Raw genomic sequence first — 21,186 nt, 5'->3', positions numbered from 1 at the left:
GTGATGACAGAGATATGATAGGGGCTCATTTTCTGGCGCTCCTGTTGTGCGAATGATGACACAGTGATTAGCAGAGGACTGCTGTGCACCTGAGGGACTGATTGGATTACAAGCAGGCTGGGGTGGGGCTGGTGGGTGGTGCTGGTGCAGACATTACTCATCCTATTCCTGTTAGACAGTCTCTCTCTCCCTCTCTCTCAGTGAAACCCAATCGGATGTCTCAGAGCTCCAGGACCAGAGGACGTTCTGTCAATCATTGATCATTTCTGCCACTTTGCTCTGGATACAGAAGACACGGTCAATATGGCAGACTTGATCAAGAGTGCAGTAAGATTGTAGTAAGTCTAAGCATTATTAGAATATCATATGTTCATACAGTAGTGCAGAATTTTTAATTAAATTTAAAATGTAATTTAATTTATTAACTGTGCTGTATGAACAGAGCCGCAGCATACACATTTCATTGTGAGTTATTCTATGCTATTAATCACTAACATTAGAGCCATAAACTTCTCTGAAGTTGTGAAAATGACTAAATAAGGTTATTATGCAGACTCCAGTTGAGAGCAAGACACAATTCATGTTAAGTGAAAGAGAAAAATGAACTGGAGAGATTTTGGATGAATACTTGAGAGGATGAAAGCAGTTACCCAAAATAGTTTAGAATAAAAATTAAATCCCTAAAGACCTTAAAGGCTTTATATTTACTATTGCCATCAGTTGCTATGGTTACAGGCACCACTCAAGGCTATAAAAGCGGATTTATTTCTGTTATCTGTCCATATAGACCAATCAAATTTTGTACGTACAGGACAACTGTTTTTAAATACAGCCGTACAGAACACCTTGGCAATGGATTAGCAAACAGTCCAGAATCAAGAAGACAAATAAGGACAACTCATATTTTCTCAAGAGAATGTGAAAATGGTTTGATTAAGACCGCTGTGTCATATGCTTCCTGTGCTGATTTATTATGCAAACATTTCTGTTTCTAAACGCTGGAGTAAATTGGGATGGCTGGGACGCCCTTCTCAGCGGCTTCCAGATACATCCTTACAAAACAAAGCTTGAGAAATGTCACAACATAGCAGTCGGCTCAGAGCCTGTGTGAGAGAGTCAAACTCACGCTAATTACCATCTCTCTGTCTGCTTACATTTTATAGACTGTCACTTCACACGGTCTGCGCTCACATTCTTTAAATGAGGAGATTCAGGTTGATATAAACTGAACTGACTCCTGCTTTCATTTCACTCTGTGTGTGTTATTCTCTCTGCTTCTCACACTGTTGTCTCCCCTCAGGTTAGGCATGTTATATTTTTAGAGAAGTGTTTTTACACGCCGTTCTCAAAGGGGGGATTATTTTCACTTACTCAGGTATCTTGTAGAGGCTTCTTATTAGACCTCATTCTTTGTGGAAAATAGTGATTGGAAGACATCCACTTGACAAATTCAAATGGGCTGATTATCTCTTCTCTCTCTTAGAACTGTATTGTTTTTATCTCATGGACTTCGATTTAGAAGGACTGTCTTTTAATACCAAGCTGTTCCCCCACTCATTTTTAGCCTTTTAGGAAAATAACTTACACTGTATTTAATGTGAACAACCAGATCTTTGACTAATATCTGACTCATTCATTTACTCTCAGTGCTGTCATTGCCTTGAACACTCAGGAACAAAGCCAAAAGATCTTCTGCTATGTCAGACCATCAGGTTTCCCCTCAGACTGCCCACATCTGGTGGAATTTAGGTTTCCGCTTTGGAGTCCTTTCCCTGTCTCAGATATGGCCTTTCCTTTTTGACCTGTTGCTCAAGAGCCCAACAAAAAAGCTTCTATGATGGTAGCCAGACGGACTGTGCTGTTGCTCCTTTTTTTATCTCAGGTCAAGCCCAGTTAAATCCAAATGTCTTCCCACTAGACTGGGTAGCTATATTGGACCTTTTCAAATGGACAATGAGAAGGGAGGACGGACGGACGGACGGACGGACGGACGGACGGACGGACGGACGGACGGACGGACGGACAGACAGACAGACAGACAGACAGACAGACAGAAATGTAGCAGTGGCAACTTTTTCAGTTTAAGGCCAGGCTATAGTGTATGTGGTGCAAAGTGATGCTGTAAGCATAAACGTGTGTGAGTGGAGTGTATCAGACCTTACATGGTGCGGCCGTGTTCTATAACTCCGGGGCAGGACACTCTTCCTGGCAGGAACCTAAACACAGCAAACAGAGCCCCCTACTTCAGCCACAGAGCAGCACAGACAATAGTCACAATCCTTCCTCAGATAACCTGATCTAATTGTAGCTGCAGTGGAAAAACTGAATATCAGTCTACATCGCTAACCCTTCCTATGTGTGGGCGCTCTGGTGTTTAGGTTGAATGTGTGTGTGTGTGTGTGTGTGTGTGTCTATCACTCAAGTGGGAAAGGAATCATCAGAGAAAGGTCAGAAGGCAGATGTCTAAGCAGACAGAGGCGGGAAGGCTGGCAGGGAACATAAGTTGCTTGTGTATTTTTTAGGGGTGGAAAAACACGTGAAAGTTAAAGAAGGCTCAATCCTTACTGAGGACATCCTGCACAGGCACTGGAATCATTGGATAAGGCCTGTTTAATCACAAACTCTATTCCTTTTTTGTGTAGACTAAAGGAAGCACTTTCATGCATCCATGATGGTTAAGATGCTAATTTTTGTATATTATATTGTTGTTAAATTGAATATGAATCTTATATAGTTGTTAAAGCTTTTATTGAACTACGAGCATTCTTTTAATATCATAAAATAAATGCATTAATACAGTAGTAATAGTTTCTTTAACAATTATACAGGGATAAGAACAATGTATAAATGTTATGGTAGTCTCCAAACAAGAAATGGGTTGAGATTTTTCAAGTCTGTTTGATATAATAAAGTCATTAAGCAAAAACAGCGAAAACACTAGGACAATTTTTTTTTTAAGGGAACATAACATTTGCTGATTCTCCATTATTTCTGTGGTATTATCATCTGCAGTAAATCAAAGTAAATGCTGAGGTTGGCAGTGTTGAAACTTGTTTAAAAATGAACCCATTCAGATGGAATTTGGGTAAACCGGTCCAAAGCAGACTTTTCAAATCATATATTCCTAGAGGAGCGAGTTCAAGTTTAGGAATCACATGTTATTTTCTTAAGAGTTTATGTTCTGGACAATGTCCCTCCACAGTGTGAGTCCTCAAACTGATCGGGCTCTTGGGTGTATTTCAGCTGGACTTGACCTGTATACCAGCATGCTGTTCTGAAGATGACTACATCGGTATTCATACTAAATATATACAGTATATATACTCTAAAAATAATTACATATTTTATGTAAGGAGCGTTAGCACTTGGCCTGTTATTTTTACAGTTATTCTATATATAAAAACATTAGCAGTCAGTGGTATGTATTCATTAAAATAGCTCAGCAAATGTGTGCATGTGTAGACCTCAGGCAGGTATGTCAGGCATGACACTGTGGCATTATGGAGAGTCAGTGTGTGGTCAGCTGTGATTCCTTCTAACAAAATCGTCCTTGTAAATGTCCAGCTTCCTAAGGATAGATGTAGACTTGTATAGGGGCTTCCATAAAGCACTGCATGATAGACCCTATCAAAACAAATTTGACTAACAAACAACATCACCTCTGAAACTCAAGCCCACATGGTCTAGACTCTCTTAATAAACCTACCCTAGGTCCAGTAGTCCCAACATGCTCAGTATAGCTTTGTTATGTCATGTCAGTCTGCGCTGTTGTTCCCTGCAATGCTGACCCTGAGTAAACACGCTCTGGTCCACATCTCTGACAGAAATGCTGTGCCTCAGGTGTTTTAGTGCTCAAAAAGGCCCTCTGACCTCTGACCAGCGGTGAGTTTGATCTAGTACAGCCTCAAGATCTACTGCCGCTTCCGGTCACACATTCCAGACGGTTAACGCCTATTGAAAATACTGAGAGAAACAAAGTTAAAACAAACAGAGTGGGGGTGAAATTATAGAGAACTTGGGGAGAAAAGAAACTCTTGAAAGAAAGACATGTGGAGTACTGAATATTTGGAATATTTGGGACTTGATTTAATCCACCAAAAGCTATAGGTTTAAGTGAATGAAAAGGAAAGTCATTCCAAAGGTAAAGCAAGTTACCATATTTATACGAAACAAAGAAAACAAACACTATTTTCTATAGAATGATATGCACTGATAAATTGTTAAGATACACCATTTTCAATTTCCCTTTAGCTGTTTTGCAGATAATTTATAAGTCTATTTAAAGACCTCTCAATTAATATGCGGTCAAGAACTGTGTGCATTATTGTTATTAAAAAATTAGAAAATAAAATAATTCTGGTTGAAGTGTAGCTTGCAACACTGCACTAAAACAAAATCCAAACAATTTACTCAACGGAGACCCTACTGGCAGAATTTTGCAATAACATCCAATGCATCTAATAAGATTAAAGATTAATTGCAGAAGGACTATGCTCATAATAATAACAATAATAATAATGAAGAAAAGACTGAACATTAAACTGCTGAAAATGAAAACATACAACATGCAGAACAATTTATTAAGGCCTTTTGTGGTTCTCTGGAGCGTTATCCACAATGAGTTCCATGAAAACATGTCATTCTTAGTGTACTTCTCTAGATAATGAAATGTGTTGCCTGAGAGACCGCTCTATCAATCAAATAAACACAGATAAAACCATTTCCAAAACATAGAGAACCGAGATCCAAGATATAAATGATTTTGTTTCTGAACAGATTTTGAGAAATCTAGCATTATATCACTTAATCACCAGTGGATCCTCTGCAGTGAATGGGTGCCGTCAGAAAGAGAGTCCAAACAGCTGATAAAAACATCACAATAATCCACATGACTTTGGATTTAAGTTTGTAAGTTTGTAAATAAACATATCTATAGTTATGACCTTTTTAATTTCATACTGTTTCTTTCGGCTAAAATACGAGTCCTCAATTTATAAAATTGCTTTTTCATCATAATGTCCTACTTTTTCACTGGAGGAAGTGTTATTTTGGATTATGGACTGAATAGAAGTGATGGTTTAAAATGAAAATGCCTTTATGATGGGATTATTTGGATTATTGTGATGTTTTCATCAGATGTTTGGACTATCACTCTGACGGCACCCATTCACTGCAGAGGTTCATTGGTGAGTAAGTGATGTAATGCTAAATTTAACCCAATCTGTTATGACAAACAAAAACAAACAAACTCATCTTGGATGGCTTGAGGGTGAGTATATTTCCAGAAATTTTTCATAAATACTATTCCTTTAAGATGTCAGAACAGTATTAACTAAAATGAATAATTTCACGTTCTGACAGTTAGCACAGTCTTAGCTTTTACCCAAGATGCTACTGCAGTTGTACATTGTACAATCTGAAAAGCAACAATTCACAGAACGGAAAGCTCAGATAGAAAGAAAAAACACCAGCTTGAGTTATTGTTGAGGTGAGTAAAAACAGAATGAAAGGAAGACAAAAGTTCAAATCAGAAGAACAACACATAGAGGGAGGCTTTCATATTTTGTGTTTTATGGTCCTCTTACTGTTCCCCACTGTGGCAGAGTGTGTAGTCATTCTCAATGAGAGCTCACACAAACAAGAACACTAGATGTGCGAGTCAGACACGAGAGTAAACATTGCCCTAGGACAGAAGACCAAAATAAAAGCATGATTTAATATCCGAAGATCTCTTCAGACGTCACAAAATGCGCCAGACTCCTGCTGAGAGTCTGCGTCTCATCTTGGCCTGTACATGTTTGTGTAAAAGCCTCTATGTGAAGTGGTCCTCCTTGTGTTTAAAGATCTACTGATTCAGAACTCGCATTTTAGGAAAATAACAATTTTAAAGGCATTGCTTCAGCTTTTTGTGCATGACTGCACTGCCCCACATTAGGCCACATGTATCCCAGCATTCCATGAATCAATGGGAGAGGAATAGGGTGACTAAAGAAGCCTTGGCATACACTCACAAGCTATTCCTTTACCAAAACACTTCACTGATTTCCCAGCTGCCTCAAAATAGAAAACACTGTAAATCTCCCACCCCACCATCTCTCTCACGTCATCTCTCATTCACAGTATCCACTATATGCTACTCACAAACACTCTTGAGCTAAAGAATAGACTGTTTCTTAAAAGCAAAGTGTGAAATTTCCACACCACTACCTTAATTAAACCAAAATGAAAAAAATAATGACTTTTCAAACAGTGTTGAGCACTTTCCCCTTTAATTTTAGCGCTCAATTAAAGGGGTAGTGCACCCAAAAATGAAAATGCGTGTGCATTCCTCTGCTTGTAAACAGGACGCAGCGCATCCGGGTTCTATGTCAGAACGCCAGTGTCGTGGTACAATCTTGAAATTGTTGAATAAAGTCATTATTTTCATTTTCTTTGCACACAAAAAGTATTCCTTAATACCTTCCTGGGCCTTGAATGTGTCATTTGCATTGCTGTCTGCAGAGACAGAAAGCTCTTGGACTTCATCAAAGATATTTTAATTTGTGTTCTGAAAATGAACGAAGGTCTTACAGGTTTGGAACGACATGATGTTGAGTGATTAATGCCAGAATTGACATTTTTGGGTGAACTTTCCCTTTAATATACCTGGAGAGGGAAATCCATTAGGATCTTCATTCACCTCAGTAGAGTTCAGCTGAATCATTCTAAAAAGAATGTAGAAGTGACAATCATGTGACTGATTAGATTGACTAGCAAATGACACGACACACTCAAAAGAAGGTATTGATGAAACATAACTAATGCTTTTACTATAAGTGATTTATGATAGTAAAAATTTAATTGTTTAATCAAATCCCTTTTTTTTTCATTGATGGGTATTAAAAAAGCCAAAATAAAGAATATTAAGTGAATTTATATTCCCTTGTTTATTTACTTAAAAGCAAGAATTGTTTGTTTTTACTATAATATAATGTAATGTAATGTTATGTAATGTAAAATAATATAATTAGTAAGTTAGTTCTTTATTTTTAAGTTTAAATGTATATCAATGGAGAAGAAACAACGTTTTCTGCCTAATGGCGTTACAACATATACCAGCAGGAGCTGACTGATAAAGTTGATAGAACACTTTTATGAGAACCTCAAAACAATTTTGTCTGAACTTAAAAAGAAGAGCAGTCCCAACAAATCAACCAAATACTCTTTGAAAACATCTTTAAATTTTGGACCAAGTTATTCTGAAATAATGTAAAAGAACTGAAGTGATGGACTATCACATGAAATCCGCAGGAGGTGGTGAGGATCCACAGGGTTCCAGATTGGAGAACAGCTGATGAAATGAGAGCCAGGACAATACAGAATGTCACTCAGCCAGAGAAACACAAGGACATAAGGGCTGGATTAAACTCCTACTTCACTCCTACACACACACACACACACAACCCACATGATATCACAGTCACAAAAAAACTAAACAAAACAAAAAACTTGAACTTGGAAACCAAGTTGTAGTGTTTGCCTAATTTATCTAAATTAAAGGTATGTTTAATTTGAATCTGTTAGAACAATACCTCTAACCAGCTATTATATACATTTCATGAAAAAAAATAAAACGTTAGGTAACACTTTAGAATAAGGTTCCATTAGTTAATGTTAGTTAACTACTTTCGTTAACATGAACTAAGCAAGAACAATCCTTCTACAGCATTTATAAGTCTTAGTTCATGTTAATTTCAACATTTACTAATGCATTATTTAAATCAAAAGTTGTGCTTGTTAACATTAGTTAATGCACTGTGAATTACCATGAACTAACAATGAATAACTGTATTTTCATTAACTAACATTAATGAAGATGAATAAATACAGTAATAAATGTATTATTCAATGTTTGTTCATGTTAATTAATACATTAACTAACATTAACTAATGGAACCTTATTCTAAAGTGTTACCAAACGTTATTTTTGATAGTGTCTGATCTTTTGTGATCTGAAATATATATATAAAGTTACATTCTGAGAACAAACAAATAAAATTAATTAATTAATTAATTCCACACAGTCCTGAATCCAATTCATTCTAAATCAAACTAATGACATCTGAGTTCGCACTGTCCTCTAGTGGTCATATTCTGTTATAGCTCTAGATGCCTGCGGGGGCATTCAGATCGATATTTCCCAGGCCCTCTTGATCTCGGACACTTTAGAGCTGTTATTCCTGCTGCTCCATTGATCTATACAAAAAAAACTGCAAACTGTGCACAATATACGGAGCAGTCTGAAAGTCAGTGTTCCCTGTCTGCATACTGAAAATTCCATACTTAGAAATGTTTATACTTAGAAATGCATATGCATACTTAGAAAATGATTAATCCCGACTAATGGCATAATGTAACCTTTTTTTTTTTTCATAATGTGTGTGTGTATGTGTGCACTATGCAATATATGTACACACACACACAGACACACATGTATATATAGTCCTATTTACATGTATGTGTGTGTGTATTTATATGTAAACACAAACTTTTGTTTTGGATGCTATTAATATTAATAAATATTAATAAAACCATATATTAAGTCTCTCCATCTCTTCTACAAGTTTTCACGTGACGCCTCCTAGTGCTAATGAAGAGAATAGACGTGATGTATTGGTGTAGACAAAATAAATAATCTACTGTTTATTATAGACATTCAGGGTGATCGATACACGTTGTCTATATCCGTCTGATAAAAAAGGAAAAAAAGAAAGAAAATACCTTCATTCACATTTTATTGTTACTGATGATATTAGCGTGGTTCTACATACTGTAGCTAATATCTTTAAATCCAAGTTACTTAAAGTTTTTGATGCTATTAATCCACAGTAATGTATCAAACTGTTTACACAAACTATATATACAAAATAAAAATAAATATATACAATCCAGTTGCCAGTGTGGGCCAGTCCATGATTTGATTCTCAGATTATCTATTGCGTTTGTGTGAGCAGATCTTTCAGATTTATCATTCTTGAGGCCCATCTTGGAGTTGGATCCATCTTAACTATCAAGGAAAAAAGCTATAAATATTTTTAGGCCTAATCAATTATTATACATCAAGCCAAAGCCAATCCCATCCTGCTGGGGACCACTGAACAAGTAATCCACTTTATGAATTCACATTTACACGTAGTCTACGATCATTCCTGCTTCCAGATTTCATAAGTGTGGGGGGAAGAATGCTGGCTGGAGAAAACCATCGGGCAAAAACGGATTGAAAAGCCCACCGGAAGATGCCAGGTGCACCGGACCAGAATGAAAGAAGACGTTCCCGGTGCTGAATGGAGGGTGGAGGGCAGATGTGGACCCACAGGTCGGGCTGATGTTGGATAGAGAGTTCGTGGCGGATTGCAGGGAACTCTCAGCACCAGGGTTCTGCTTTTTCCACTTGGTTCTTCGGTTCTGGAACCAAATCTTGACTTGGGTTTCGGTCAGGCTCAGAGACAGCGCGAGATTTAGGCGCTCGCACACGGATAAATAACGCGTAGTGTGGAATTTGTTCTCCAGGGCCACCAGCTGTTCGTACGTGAACGCGGTTCTGGCGCGCCGCGGCTTCGCGCAGCTGTGATCTGACCGACGCCGCCGCTCACGCGACAGATCATCCGGCGCTGGAGTGATCCTCTCTTCTCCTGCCTCCGCTTCTTCACAAGAAAAGCCCGATCTTACATTTCTGAGCGAGGCTGATGAGTCCAAGTCAACATCTGGATCAGGAGGATGGAGTCTGACGCAACTTTGATGGTCATCAGTTGATTGATCACCTGTCAAAAATAATAATAATAATAATAATAAAATAATAAATAAATAATAAAAACAATTATTTACTGAACAAGCTTTAACCTTAACTTAAGTTTTTAACTTTAAGTTTTTTTTTTTTTTAAGTTTGTTGTGAAATTAGAAGGTTGCAGAGCGTTCTGATTGGTGCTTTGGGTGAAAGGCTACTAATTATTAGGCTATTTTAGAGTAAAATTGGCCTAAATCCGAAGTCTTCTACGAGTTTTTTTAATTATTTTAATTCTTCTGAATTAGCCTAATAATAGTTAGGCTGCATATTTTTTTTATTAGTGAAGTAAGGCCCTAGTAAAAAAAATTAAAATAAATAACAAATAAAAATGACAATAAACATAAGATCAAGATAATAAATCTTGTCCAGTGATTAGCTGAAGAAAAGTATCTGGCATCTATAAATGTGCTGACAATGAAAAAAAAAATGTGAGGGGTGCTGTATAAATGTCGTGTTCAGGAATAGGGGGAGGTTCTAACTGTGAGGATTTTTAAGAAAAAACTGATCCCTCAACAATTTCAAATTACAAATCGCCTCAAATGTCATGTTGTGGAAAGAAACCCTAGTTAAATCCAGCTTTGCCATTCAGCCATGACGCGCTAATGGAGTTTCATAAATACCGTATATTTGTCGGCAGATCGATAAATGTCATCTATTTAAAGGGACGTTTTAATCGAACGATATTTGGGATCAGACATGGCAGGGGTTCGAAGTTTGGAGCCGCAAGCTGCTGGAGGGAGATATGCAGCATCCAGTAATGGGATATCGATCAAAGTGAGCGCAGGCATCCTCAGTGGGACGATTTAAACAATTATCTGCCCTGACTGTCCCAGTGGCAATCACTTACTCTGCGGCGGCTGCTTAAAGAAAACGCAGTCTTGGAAATGAGGGGAAGGTCAAATTCTACCACCTAATGACACAAAATGACAGAAAAGATCTGTTTGGAGGATATCTACAGCTGAAATTCTGATGTTTAACCATAATGTATTTTTTCTATAGCCTATGTGAAAATACATTCAAACTCTTAGGCTATTTTATAATAGCCTATAATAAGAATTTTTTTTTTCTTCTCAGAATTGTAAAGGATATGGCACTTCTAAAAGGCATAGCCTATCATCTAAAGAAAACGGTTGCGGAGGTCTCAAAAATATGCATTATTTGAACATACAAGTTTATATGTACCACGTTTCAAAATCATTATAAAACAATGTTTCAGTAACCTAAAAAGGTGGACTACAAGTCCTGTACAGAAGTCGCGATCGTCAGGAGGTACGTAGTAACCATAGTAACAGCTGCTAGATCGCTGCCTGTATCTGACAGTGTATCAACAAAACACGCAGTATTATTTGTTACATCATCAAAGTTACACATCAGAAATATATTAGCTAGTGTTTAGTTTAAAATGCGAGACAACGTTTAATTGAATGTCGTCAAACATTGAGAAACTATTTTAAAAGTTGACCCCTTTTTTAAAAAAGGGTCTAATTTTTACACTGTTTTGGTTATTATTATTAATCATATATCCTCACCTATGTTTTTGCAGATTGAAAGCTCAGTACTTTCTTTTCCGTTGCGCCGTTCCTTCAAACTTCCCAATTCCGCGTCACCTGAAGATGACGTCCGTTCTTTCTCCAACACAGCATGCGATTTTTTACTTGAGAACTTTTTAGGATCCAGTATGTCAACAATCGAAAAGGAAATCCGATGACCTGATGTTGCTTTCACTGCGGACTCCTGATATTCAAGCATTTTCCAATTTCCAGTAGTATTTCTGATATCTTATTTCTGTATTCTCTTACAAAGCAAGACACAGAAAGTGAAGGCAGCTTCTGGTCGGATCTGAGGCGCTGCGGTCAGATATCAGTGGATGAAGGTGTGCTTGAGCTCTTTAACAGGTCCATTAGAGGAGACGCGTGAACACGAGCGTTTAATGGGATCCCTTTCGATTGGCTGAGAGCATTCGGTACTTAAACCTGCGCTCATTTCAATCAATAGGCTACAACACGGACGAATTCCCAGACTGACAAGTGACATAACTCAAGAAACTGTTGCATCTAATCCTTAGCTATACTCTTCAGTGATCGTTTGCTCAGTAGCCTATATGTTTAACAAAGAACACTTGCAAGATTTTTTTTTCTTTTTACACTGTAAAGGGTTTTTGAGTGAGCTATATAATACTTAAGTGTACTTATCAAAGATTGGCATTGATTTCTGTCATATGACAGTAAATGACAGTAATTAAAAATATCTCTATCCTTCAATCCTTGTTACTCCCGACAATAAAATCAGCCTTTCAGTAACAAATTAGAAATATTATCATTGCCAATTTTGCTGTCAATGATATTTTTTTCTGGCAAATAAATTATATGGTTTCAGTAGAGTGTGTTGGCTTATTTCATAGTCAATAGCTTAAGCCAGTATCTTCACATTCACAACGTGGCATCAATCTGCCAAAGCTTGGGATGAATCAATAAGCGTGTGTCCTGCACTGATAAATGAGGAGCTCTCCTTCAAAGCGCTTCTGTTTCATTATCTAGCTAGTGATTTACTTCTGCTAGTCTATTTACCAAAACATATACATACATTACAATAAAATATAACATAAGCTACTGACTCATTTCCCAAGACAGGAAAGCTTAAACTAGCATAAAATACATGAAAGTCTGAGATATTTAGAGGGGCCACACTTAAATGGATAATTAACATTAAAAAAAATATTTTTTTATATATAAATGAAGAATTTTCAGTTTTGGTTGAACTAACATTTAAGAAAGTATAAATAGCATTGCATTCAATAAAATATATGAACATTTTAAAGGAAAATATTTTAAGGGGAATTATAAAGATTAACTACACCTGCGAACTTGAAGTCAACTAACTTCATAAATCTACTAAAAATTTATTGCAAAAAGAATAGAAAACATGAGAAAAGCACGTCACTTAGTTATGTTTCTACTGCAATGAAATTCAATGTTTAAGTGGCTTTAAGTGAGAAAATATCTATAGTAAATCAAAAAGACAAGTGCATTGTCAGAATACCACACACACACACACACACACACACACACACACACGTGCAAACGCTGCATTAATCCTTTGTCCACTTCTCAGATGACAGATGTTGATTCTGCTCCTATCCTTCATGAAACAGATTGACTTAACCTCCCATGCACCACCATTCAACTGTATTTGTTTGCTGGCAGCCTGCAGTGTATATTTTGTGGTTGCAACATGGTCAAACTTCAGACGCTCACTGTCTGAACAGGGACTGTTTGCTTGCATTAGCATATTTATGCAGCCTGCATTGAGTGAGCTCCATAAGAATAGGGGCTGAAGTCTTTCCTGCAAGTTTACAACTTCCTTTCTGCAGGCTTGACACTATGCACATCTGTTTACAGAAGACCAGAGCACAAAAGTGTGGCCCAGGGGGCACAACGTAGTCTCAGGTACTGGAGATAAAGAACATACAAGAAGTAAGGTGGAGAATCTGAGGACAGCAGCTGCAGCAGCCAAGAAGAATACTTTTGTGTGCAATGCCTGGGGAGAGGGGCACACTTACAGACAAACCTCCCCACTGTTCCAGCTTCCCCACCTCCTGACCCATAAACCCATCAGAGCACCAGGAAGATCTGCTAAACATCGGATCATTCATGTAGTCTCGTCTTGAAGTGGAGCTCTGTTTACGGATGGGCATTTACTCTTTGTTTGGCTTTGTCCCTTGATTCCTATCCAGAGTGCAGACAGACAATAGAATGGGAAACTGCTGAAATGTAATCTTCTCTTTTGAAGATTACAACTTCAGAGCACTAAAAATCTTAAAATGTGGAAAGTAGACTTTAAAAATCTTATAAGGGGTGTAAAGAGTTATCTGTCTCTAAAAGCAAAGCTTGTTACAGTGAAACAGCATTGCTTTGATTGTCCTCATCTTTCTGTTTTGTTGTATAGATAATTTAAGCCTTAGCTGTGCTTTTAAGGTTTTATAAACCTTGTTATTCTTGATCAAGTTATTCAGCAAGTAAAAAAAAGAAAGAAAAAAAAAAGAAGAAAAAAATATGTATTTACACCTATGGCATCATCATAATATTTGCATACAGATTTGTGATTGGTCTACTTTTGTACACCTATTTGCATACAGAATTGGGATTATTCTCATCATCAATGCATTTACTTAACTATTTACAGCTGTCTTTACACTGTAATTTAGTCAAGTATGATTGGTGTGTGTAGTCCTATTTAATTTGCATTGAACCCAAGCCTAAAACTTGAACTTCCTAAAACTTTGATAGTATTCTTTTGCTGCCTTCCTGCTGCTGCCTATTTCCTTAAAAAAAAAAAGTATATATATATATAAAAATTTAATTTACAGAATAGTTAAGATTTATCTAAAAAATAAATTGCTAGTACTTGTCTACAGTGGTCAAAAGCCTCTGAATCCTATTAAATGCATGAACACAAAAGAACTGGAAACCAACTGACCCTTCGCCAGGAGTTTGATTGACAGGTGATCTGATCAGTCATAACACTAAATCAGCCATTTTGTCCGACAAACAAAACCAGAAAGAGTAGATTTACATCGGTGGACTTGAACTTAAAAAATGGTGTGTATTGATGTATTTTTGTGGTGAAAACAAGACCTCTTCTAATGCAAATTCATGTTTATTTCATGCTGTATGTATTTCACTGCGTAAGAACACGATGTGTGGCATGCAAGCCCCATGGCTTGTCAGACGTAGGAACAGTAACTAAGGGAGGCGATTGTCTTTACGAAGGGTCAATTGCTGTACTCATAGCATGTAAGCACCAAAAACAAACTGGACAGAAAGAATTACACCAACACTTTGGGAATTATGAGAGTGATGTTTTAGGACGTCTAGGCCGAACACAAGGTCGGCAGCATTGTTTGTTAACGGTTCTACCTGTTCAGCAGCAGGTGTAAGGCTTGCTGGCAGCGTCCGGGACGGGTGAGTGCGTCTGGCAGATGCTGACATGCAGCAGATGTGGAAAGTGGCTGTGTGATTTGTTCAGGACCTGGATCAAAGCAAAATAGGGCAATTACACCAGGGGACACTGTCACACATTGGTTTTCTTTTCACAAACACACACTCTTTCCCTGAGGTAAAGGTCAGTTCACTCTACAGACTTTGTACATGATTAAATGACAGCTATCACTACAGCCAAAGCATGCAAATGACAGAAGAAACAACTTCAGAGAATCTAACCATAATATATTTGCTGAAATGAAGCTTCACACAGTTCCTGAGTAGAACAGAACAGAATGGAATATAATTAATTTTCAAACTGTGGGTTGTTATGGTAAATTTTTTTTCCTAAATAAAATTCCTAAAATAAATGGAAACAAATAAAAGAACTTTAAACTTAATAGACATTAAATGAAAATTGACACTGACCCTAAAAAAGAACAGAACAGGACAGGACAGGATAGAATAGTTTCCAAGATGGGGCTGGTGGAAAATTACATTATGGATAAAATTTCTCATAAATAAAATTCCTTAAATTAATCCAAACAAATAAAATGATTTTACACTTAACAAAAGCTAAACAGAATCAGTCTCTACTTGTGAAAGAAACAAACAGAGAACAATTCTTTAAATTGTCCATAAAAACACAATATGGTGAATGCAAAAATATTTGAAACTGGCCCGCAATAGAATAGAATAGAATAGAATAGAATAGAATAGAATAGAATTTATTCAAAAACTGGGGTTGGTATGGTAATTTTTTCCTAAACAATATTCCTTAAATAAAAAGAAACAAATAAAATACCTTTAAACGTAATAGAAGCAAAATGGAATCAGTCTCTATTTGTAAAAAAAAAATAAACACAAATAATATTTCTAATAAATACACAAAAGTGGTGAATGAAAAAAGAAATGACACTGACCTTAAATAGAATAGAATAGAATAGAATAGAATAGAATAGAATAGAATATTTTCCAAGAGGGGCTGGTGGAAAATTACAATTTCTCATAAATAAAATTCTTAAATAAATCAAAACAAATTAAATAATTGTACACTTAACAAAAGCTAAAGAGAATAAGTCTCTATTTGTGAAAGAAACAAACAGAGAACAAACAAAATCTTTAAATTGTCAATAAAAACACAAAGTGGTGAATTGAAAAAGATTTGACACTGGCCTTTGATAGAATATAATTCAATGCCAAAAAATTGCATTGAGAATAATGGAAAACTACATAAAATGAGTTGGCCATCAAACAAAATGGTCTTCCTAAAAAATCTAACTTAACTATGTGACATTGGGGGAAGGGAAATCTCCTCTGAGAACCTGAATTTACTTCTGCCTTTCGCCATGTCTGCCGTGGTCTTTCACTGTCAGTAGAAATGGCAGGATTCCATTAGCAGAGCAAATTTCTATTGGCGTATGTCACAATGGAAATGCACACACATCTATGTTTTGTGTCAGGTGTTTAGAGATGCACATACTAAATGTATGCAGAGGTGCCAGACTTCATTGGCTGAGATCAAGTGCATCCCCAGATGCTATACATAAAGAGAGGATGCCTTTAGGACTGCAGCATAATCACAGTCTTCTGTGAATGGACACTCGGGTTAGTGCACTGCTAATGTAGAGTGTAAAAGAAAGAATTACACATGGTCTTGAGGTTATGGGCTGCAGTCAATGTGATGTTCTGTCACTCAGCACTTCCATTGATTGCTCATTGTTCGCAGAAGGTCGCTTCATAATTCATTAAATCTTAACGAGTCCCCCTGGAACCACCTGCATGCCTTTTCTCAATTGCCCCTTTAAATTACGAGCGACTCTCACGCTCTGCGAGCTCAAAAATTAAGATATATTCTCCATGTAAAGAAGAGAGCTATTAGTAACATTATTTAAACAGCCCCCTTTAAAGCCAGGGGGAGGCTGACTTTATGAAGGGCAATTAGGTACTCACTATAATTGATAATTCATACTCATCGCAATTAGGCAGTATAAATAGGGGTGTCTGGGATTAATGGTTATGGCTGTTCAGAGAGAGAGAGATACTGAGTAGAACTGGTCAGGCATGGCTGATGGAGTGGAAGGAGGCAGATCTGAATGCATCTCTATTTGTGCAGGAAACAGATTGTGTTTGTCCCTTCAACACACACAGGAATTATCCTACGGTTCCCTCACCTTCAGATTGTTCTGTTGGTGATGCTTTTCCAAAATTTGCAAAAGTGCAAAACTTAGAATTGGCATGTACTTATTCTTGAGACGTGAGAAAATGTGTCCCACAAATTTATCTGCAATTATGTTAAAATTAAGGTAATCTTTACATTTTGAAATTAATCAGAAATGATCACTAGAAGTTTTCTAAGCTCAAATGTACCATTTAATTTTATTACAATTATATTTTTTTCACTCATTATGATTATTTACTACCCCTAAAACTGGCTGTCCTTGGAACAATTTTTGATTAGTCAACAATCTACTGTAGGAAATAGTAAATGATCCACATAGGTCTGGGGCGGGACAAGTGCATTAAATGTGTTAATAATTTTAATGTGTTATTTTTCTCCATAATTAATTAATCTAATTAACGAGTTAAATTACCAGCCCTAATTAAAATACATACAAGCTATTCCAAAAAATAGTGGTGATGGTGTAATGGTGTGGGGAATATTTTCTTAGCACACTTTGGGGGGGCCCAAGTAGCACCAGCGGAGTATTGTTGCTGACCGTGTCCATCCCTTTATGACTACAGTGTACCCATCTTCTGATGGCTACTTCCAGCAGGATAATGCACCATGTCACAAAGTTTAAAGAATCTCAGACTGATTTCTTGAACATGACAATGAGTTCGCTTTACTCAAATGGCCTCCACAGTCACCAGATCTCAATCCAACAGAGAAGCTTTGGGATGTGATGGAACGGGAAATTCACATCATGGATGTGCATCCGACAAATCTGAAGCAACTGTGTGATGCTATCGTATCAATATGGGCTAAAATATCTGAGGAATGTTTCCAACACCTTGTTGAATCTAAGGAATTTGAACCAAACGTAAAGGATTAAGTTTAAGAGATTACCCCCAAATAATGTTTTGATTAACCTTCTGTTAATCAGTTCTGTAGCATGTTTAGTTCCAGGACTCAAGAATAAATTCATTTTGATTGTCATGAAATGCCCATCAGCAGTTTCACGGAGAAGGGATGTACTCTACGTCTGATCATATGCTGTAGAAGGCAGAGGTCTTTCATAGCTTTGCTCTTTGTTGACACCAGCATAATTGCTATACTGAGCGCTGGATCAGCCAATTCTTACTAATCAATAAAGTCTTCACCAGCCATTTCCCACAGTGATTCTGCTCTCATTTCTCCTCTAATTGTTCTTTTTCACCCAGGAAGGTCTACAACTATGCCATGAGCAAAAAGTGTGCGTACATGTGCATGTTTCAATACTGTAAAATGTATTCTTAAAACAACACAGCAGAATAGCATAACATCACACACAAAATTACTTCTCCTCCAGACCCAGACTTGACCTCTTGCAGTAGGCTTATGTACGTCTAAATTGCACAAAGTAATGCTGATCCCTTTTGTCATTTTAAATACAAATTCCTAGGATAAACACTGAAAGAAACACTGAAATAAATTTTTAATGATGAAATATTATTCTGATAAAATGTCCCAATGATGTTTATAGATATAAGACATACACAATATTCTATATCATTAATAATCAAATATTTCAAATAATTCAAAAATATAATTTTTCATCAAAAAAATTAACACGCAACAGTATTTTAAATAACTATGTAAGTAAGTTAGCTGTATTTATGTTCATAAATAAATTATTCTATATAAAATCGACTAAGAAAATATACTAAGGTAAAATAACACATGGTAAACCAATTTATAATGTTAAGGTATCATGCTTTCTTACCGCCTAATTGCTGATAAATAAAAAATGCACTTCAGTGAAAATAAAGTACATGATTTTTTCTGGCCTTGACTGATGAAAATAAATTTTTGATTTGCAGCAACAACTATGTCATTTAATAATCCTATCTTTTTTATCACAGAGATGGACAGATTTATGGATAATGCAATTGCTTATGAAATAAAAGCCTCTCTCAACTCAGGGAGCATGATAGCGTGACTTCTCTAACCTTGATGTTAGACGCACTGATCACGTACGACAAACTTTTCTCATATGTTATATGGCTTGCAGAGAATTATAGGTCAGTTTAAACTCGGTCAGTGATACGACCCTCATCAACAACTGTTCCACCATCCTTCCTGCTTTAGAAGTTGACCTTTGCAATTTTTCCCACAAGGAGAGCAGGACTCTATATTGCAATGATGTGTGCTTGTAGTGTGGTCAGTCCTCATGATGTGCTGGTTGGTCACTCATGTGTACTGATGCCTGCAGGGCCCATCCTGTGACTCTAGGGCATATGGACATATGGACCTTGGGGCATTATTGCCATTCTGATTAACTACCAGTGAAGGACAATCATCAGAGACCAAATTATACCCCAAATCACAGTGTGTGAGTGTTTGTACATGGTCTTTAGGTTAAGCAATGAAGGGTGAAAACCTCTATAGACAATCAGTTACCTTACAATTGGTATGGTTTTAGCTACCATTAATTATTTTAGAAGGTTGACTATAAATACACACATCCAAACACAAATAAATTGGTAAATTATCCATTTAATCCACTTTGCACTGACAGCTTTTGACATATTGCACCATAATTTAAGAAATGGGATTCGCGTTGTTTGGAAGTGAGAACCACTTATCTTTAAATTAAAGGTAATAGATCTCCAGGGTTGAGATTTTATTGGCATTCTCATTACCAACCTATTGGTGTTTATAGCGATGGTCATAAATGGCTCCATGTGGTGCTGTGTTTTATGAAGAGATCAGCTGTCAGGGCATATGCGTTTGAATCTCTTGTGGGATGCAATGACAACGGTCCAGTTTAAAGACCTGAGAGATGAAAAGAGAGAGAGAGTGCTTCATGGGAAACCAGGATAGACTAACTGTAAGAAGTCAAAATAAAGACAGTCTAAAAAATAAATAAATAATAAAAAATATATGGGCATTATATACTGCATTAATAAGAAGGCATTTTCCATATAGATTTTTATAGGTGTTTTATCTGAATTAAAAAATATTCACTTGCATTGCATTGTGTTTTTAGAGTAACAGAAATGTCCTTAAAATGATATGGGTGGCCTAATGATAATGGATAGACTAATGGTTGCAGAAAATTACCAGTACCAATTACTGTTTGTATTTATTTATTTATGTAATATATATAAAAAACATTTTTTTTTTTTTTTTTTTTTTTTTTACAGTGTGGACACTTAATCAATACAATCTGAATACATGCCCTGGTAATAAGGTAGATTTCTATATCGTGTGGCAAATAATAAACTGTATCCCTTTGGGGCAATCATGATACACATTTCAAATAGCGTCTTGTAGTGTAGGCTACATGATTACATTGAGTTCCTCAGATAAATAATAAATATATGTTAAAGCCTTCACTAAAATAGGTTCATGAATGGCAAAAAAAGAAAAAAAAAAGAAAAAATTGGCCATAACCCTTGGCCATTTTTAAGTTTATTTATCAAATCTATATATATATATATCTATATATATATATATTATATAGTTATTATTATTATTATTTTGTTAGCGGTACGTTCGTATAACATAATACCTGTATAAAAAATCTAACCAACATTTTAACAATGCCTGTCACTGTCTTGGCGACCGGCTGTTGCTAAGATGTTCTGGGTGCTTATTTACTGCATCGAGTCAAAAAAATAAGTCCTGAGTAAGCCAAAGCTAAAGAGTGAGCAGCAGAAACGGAGATACTTCATACTTGCCTTAGTAAACAGCACTAACGAGTCCGAGTTACATTCCTAGAGAAGACAGCCATTGATCAGCCAATCAGCGCTCAGTACACATCCACAGCTGAGAGAAGCAACGCGAGATCTTCTAGGGGAGAGAGATTCAGCGAGAGGAACCGTAAACACCGGCGAGCCAGAGCCGTTTCTGCCTCTGCGGATCCGCTGGATAAAACGAAGGGTTTTCATGCTCTTGAGACTGCACAGAAACATAACAGGTAAAAGATTTCTTCATCGTTTCACTGCCGTGAAATAGCGTCAAAAAGGGTTAAAAAGGGCTGTGAATAAGAGGCGGGATGACGTCACCGCTGCCCTGCTTTCTTTCAGTGCGTAACGTAACGTGTTCAGTGTAAATGACCCGCTAACCTATTAATTATAACGTTACAGTGATGGGTGCAAGTCAGCTACCCTATGTACCGCTTTATTAGACTGAGCACTAATACAGCACACCATCAATAAGGTTTGTGTGTTGGCACT

General features: G+C 36.7%; 1 protein-coding gene across 3 annotated transcripts; it reads right to left on the bottom strand.

The window, feature by feature from the left end:
* Positions 1–2,052: 2,052 nt before the first annotated feature.
* Positions 2,053–19,745, bottom strand: LOC113113145 (NK1 transcription factor-related protein 2-like). Of its 3 annotated transcripts, none has more exons than XR_003293544.1 (3): positions 19,652–19,745; positions 14,740–14,851; positions 2,053–2,216 (listed from the first exon to the last, which is right to left on the bottom strand). XR_003293544.1 is itself a non-coding variant. In XM_026279325.1 (2 exons), the coding sequence occupies exons 1-2, from the start codon at positions 11,570–11,572 to the stop codon at positions 9,202–9,204; spliced, it is 819 nt and encodes a 272-aa protein (XP_026135110.1). In that variant the 5' UTR covers positions 11,573–11,787; the 3' UTR covers positions 8,657–9,201. The 3 variants fall into 3 exon arrangements, 1 of the variants encoding a protein (XP_026135110.1); XR_003293543.1 differs by lacking the exon at positions 2,053–2,216 and adding an exon at positions 9,671–9,800; XM_026279325.1 differs by lacking the exons at positions 2,053–2,216; positions 14,740–14,851; positions 19,652–19,745 and adding exons at positions 8,657–9,800; positions 11,353–11,787.
* Positions 19,746–21,186: the final 1,441 nt, after the last annotated feature.

Source organism: Carassius auratus, chromosome 13 (genome assembly GCF_003368295.1).
Source record: "Carassius auratus strain Wakin chromosome 13, ASM336829v1, whole genome shotgun sequence".
In the NCBI taxonomy this organism is placed as follows: domain Eukaryota; kingdom Metazoa; phylum Chordata; class Actinopteri; order Cypriniformes; family Cyprinidae; genus Carassius; species Carassius auratus.
Note: the sequence above shows the minus strand (reverse complement) of the source record. Positions and strands in the feature narration are given on the sequence as shown.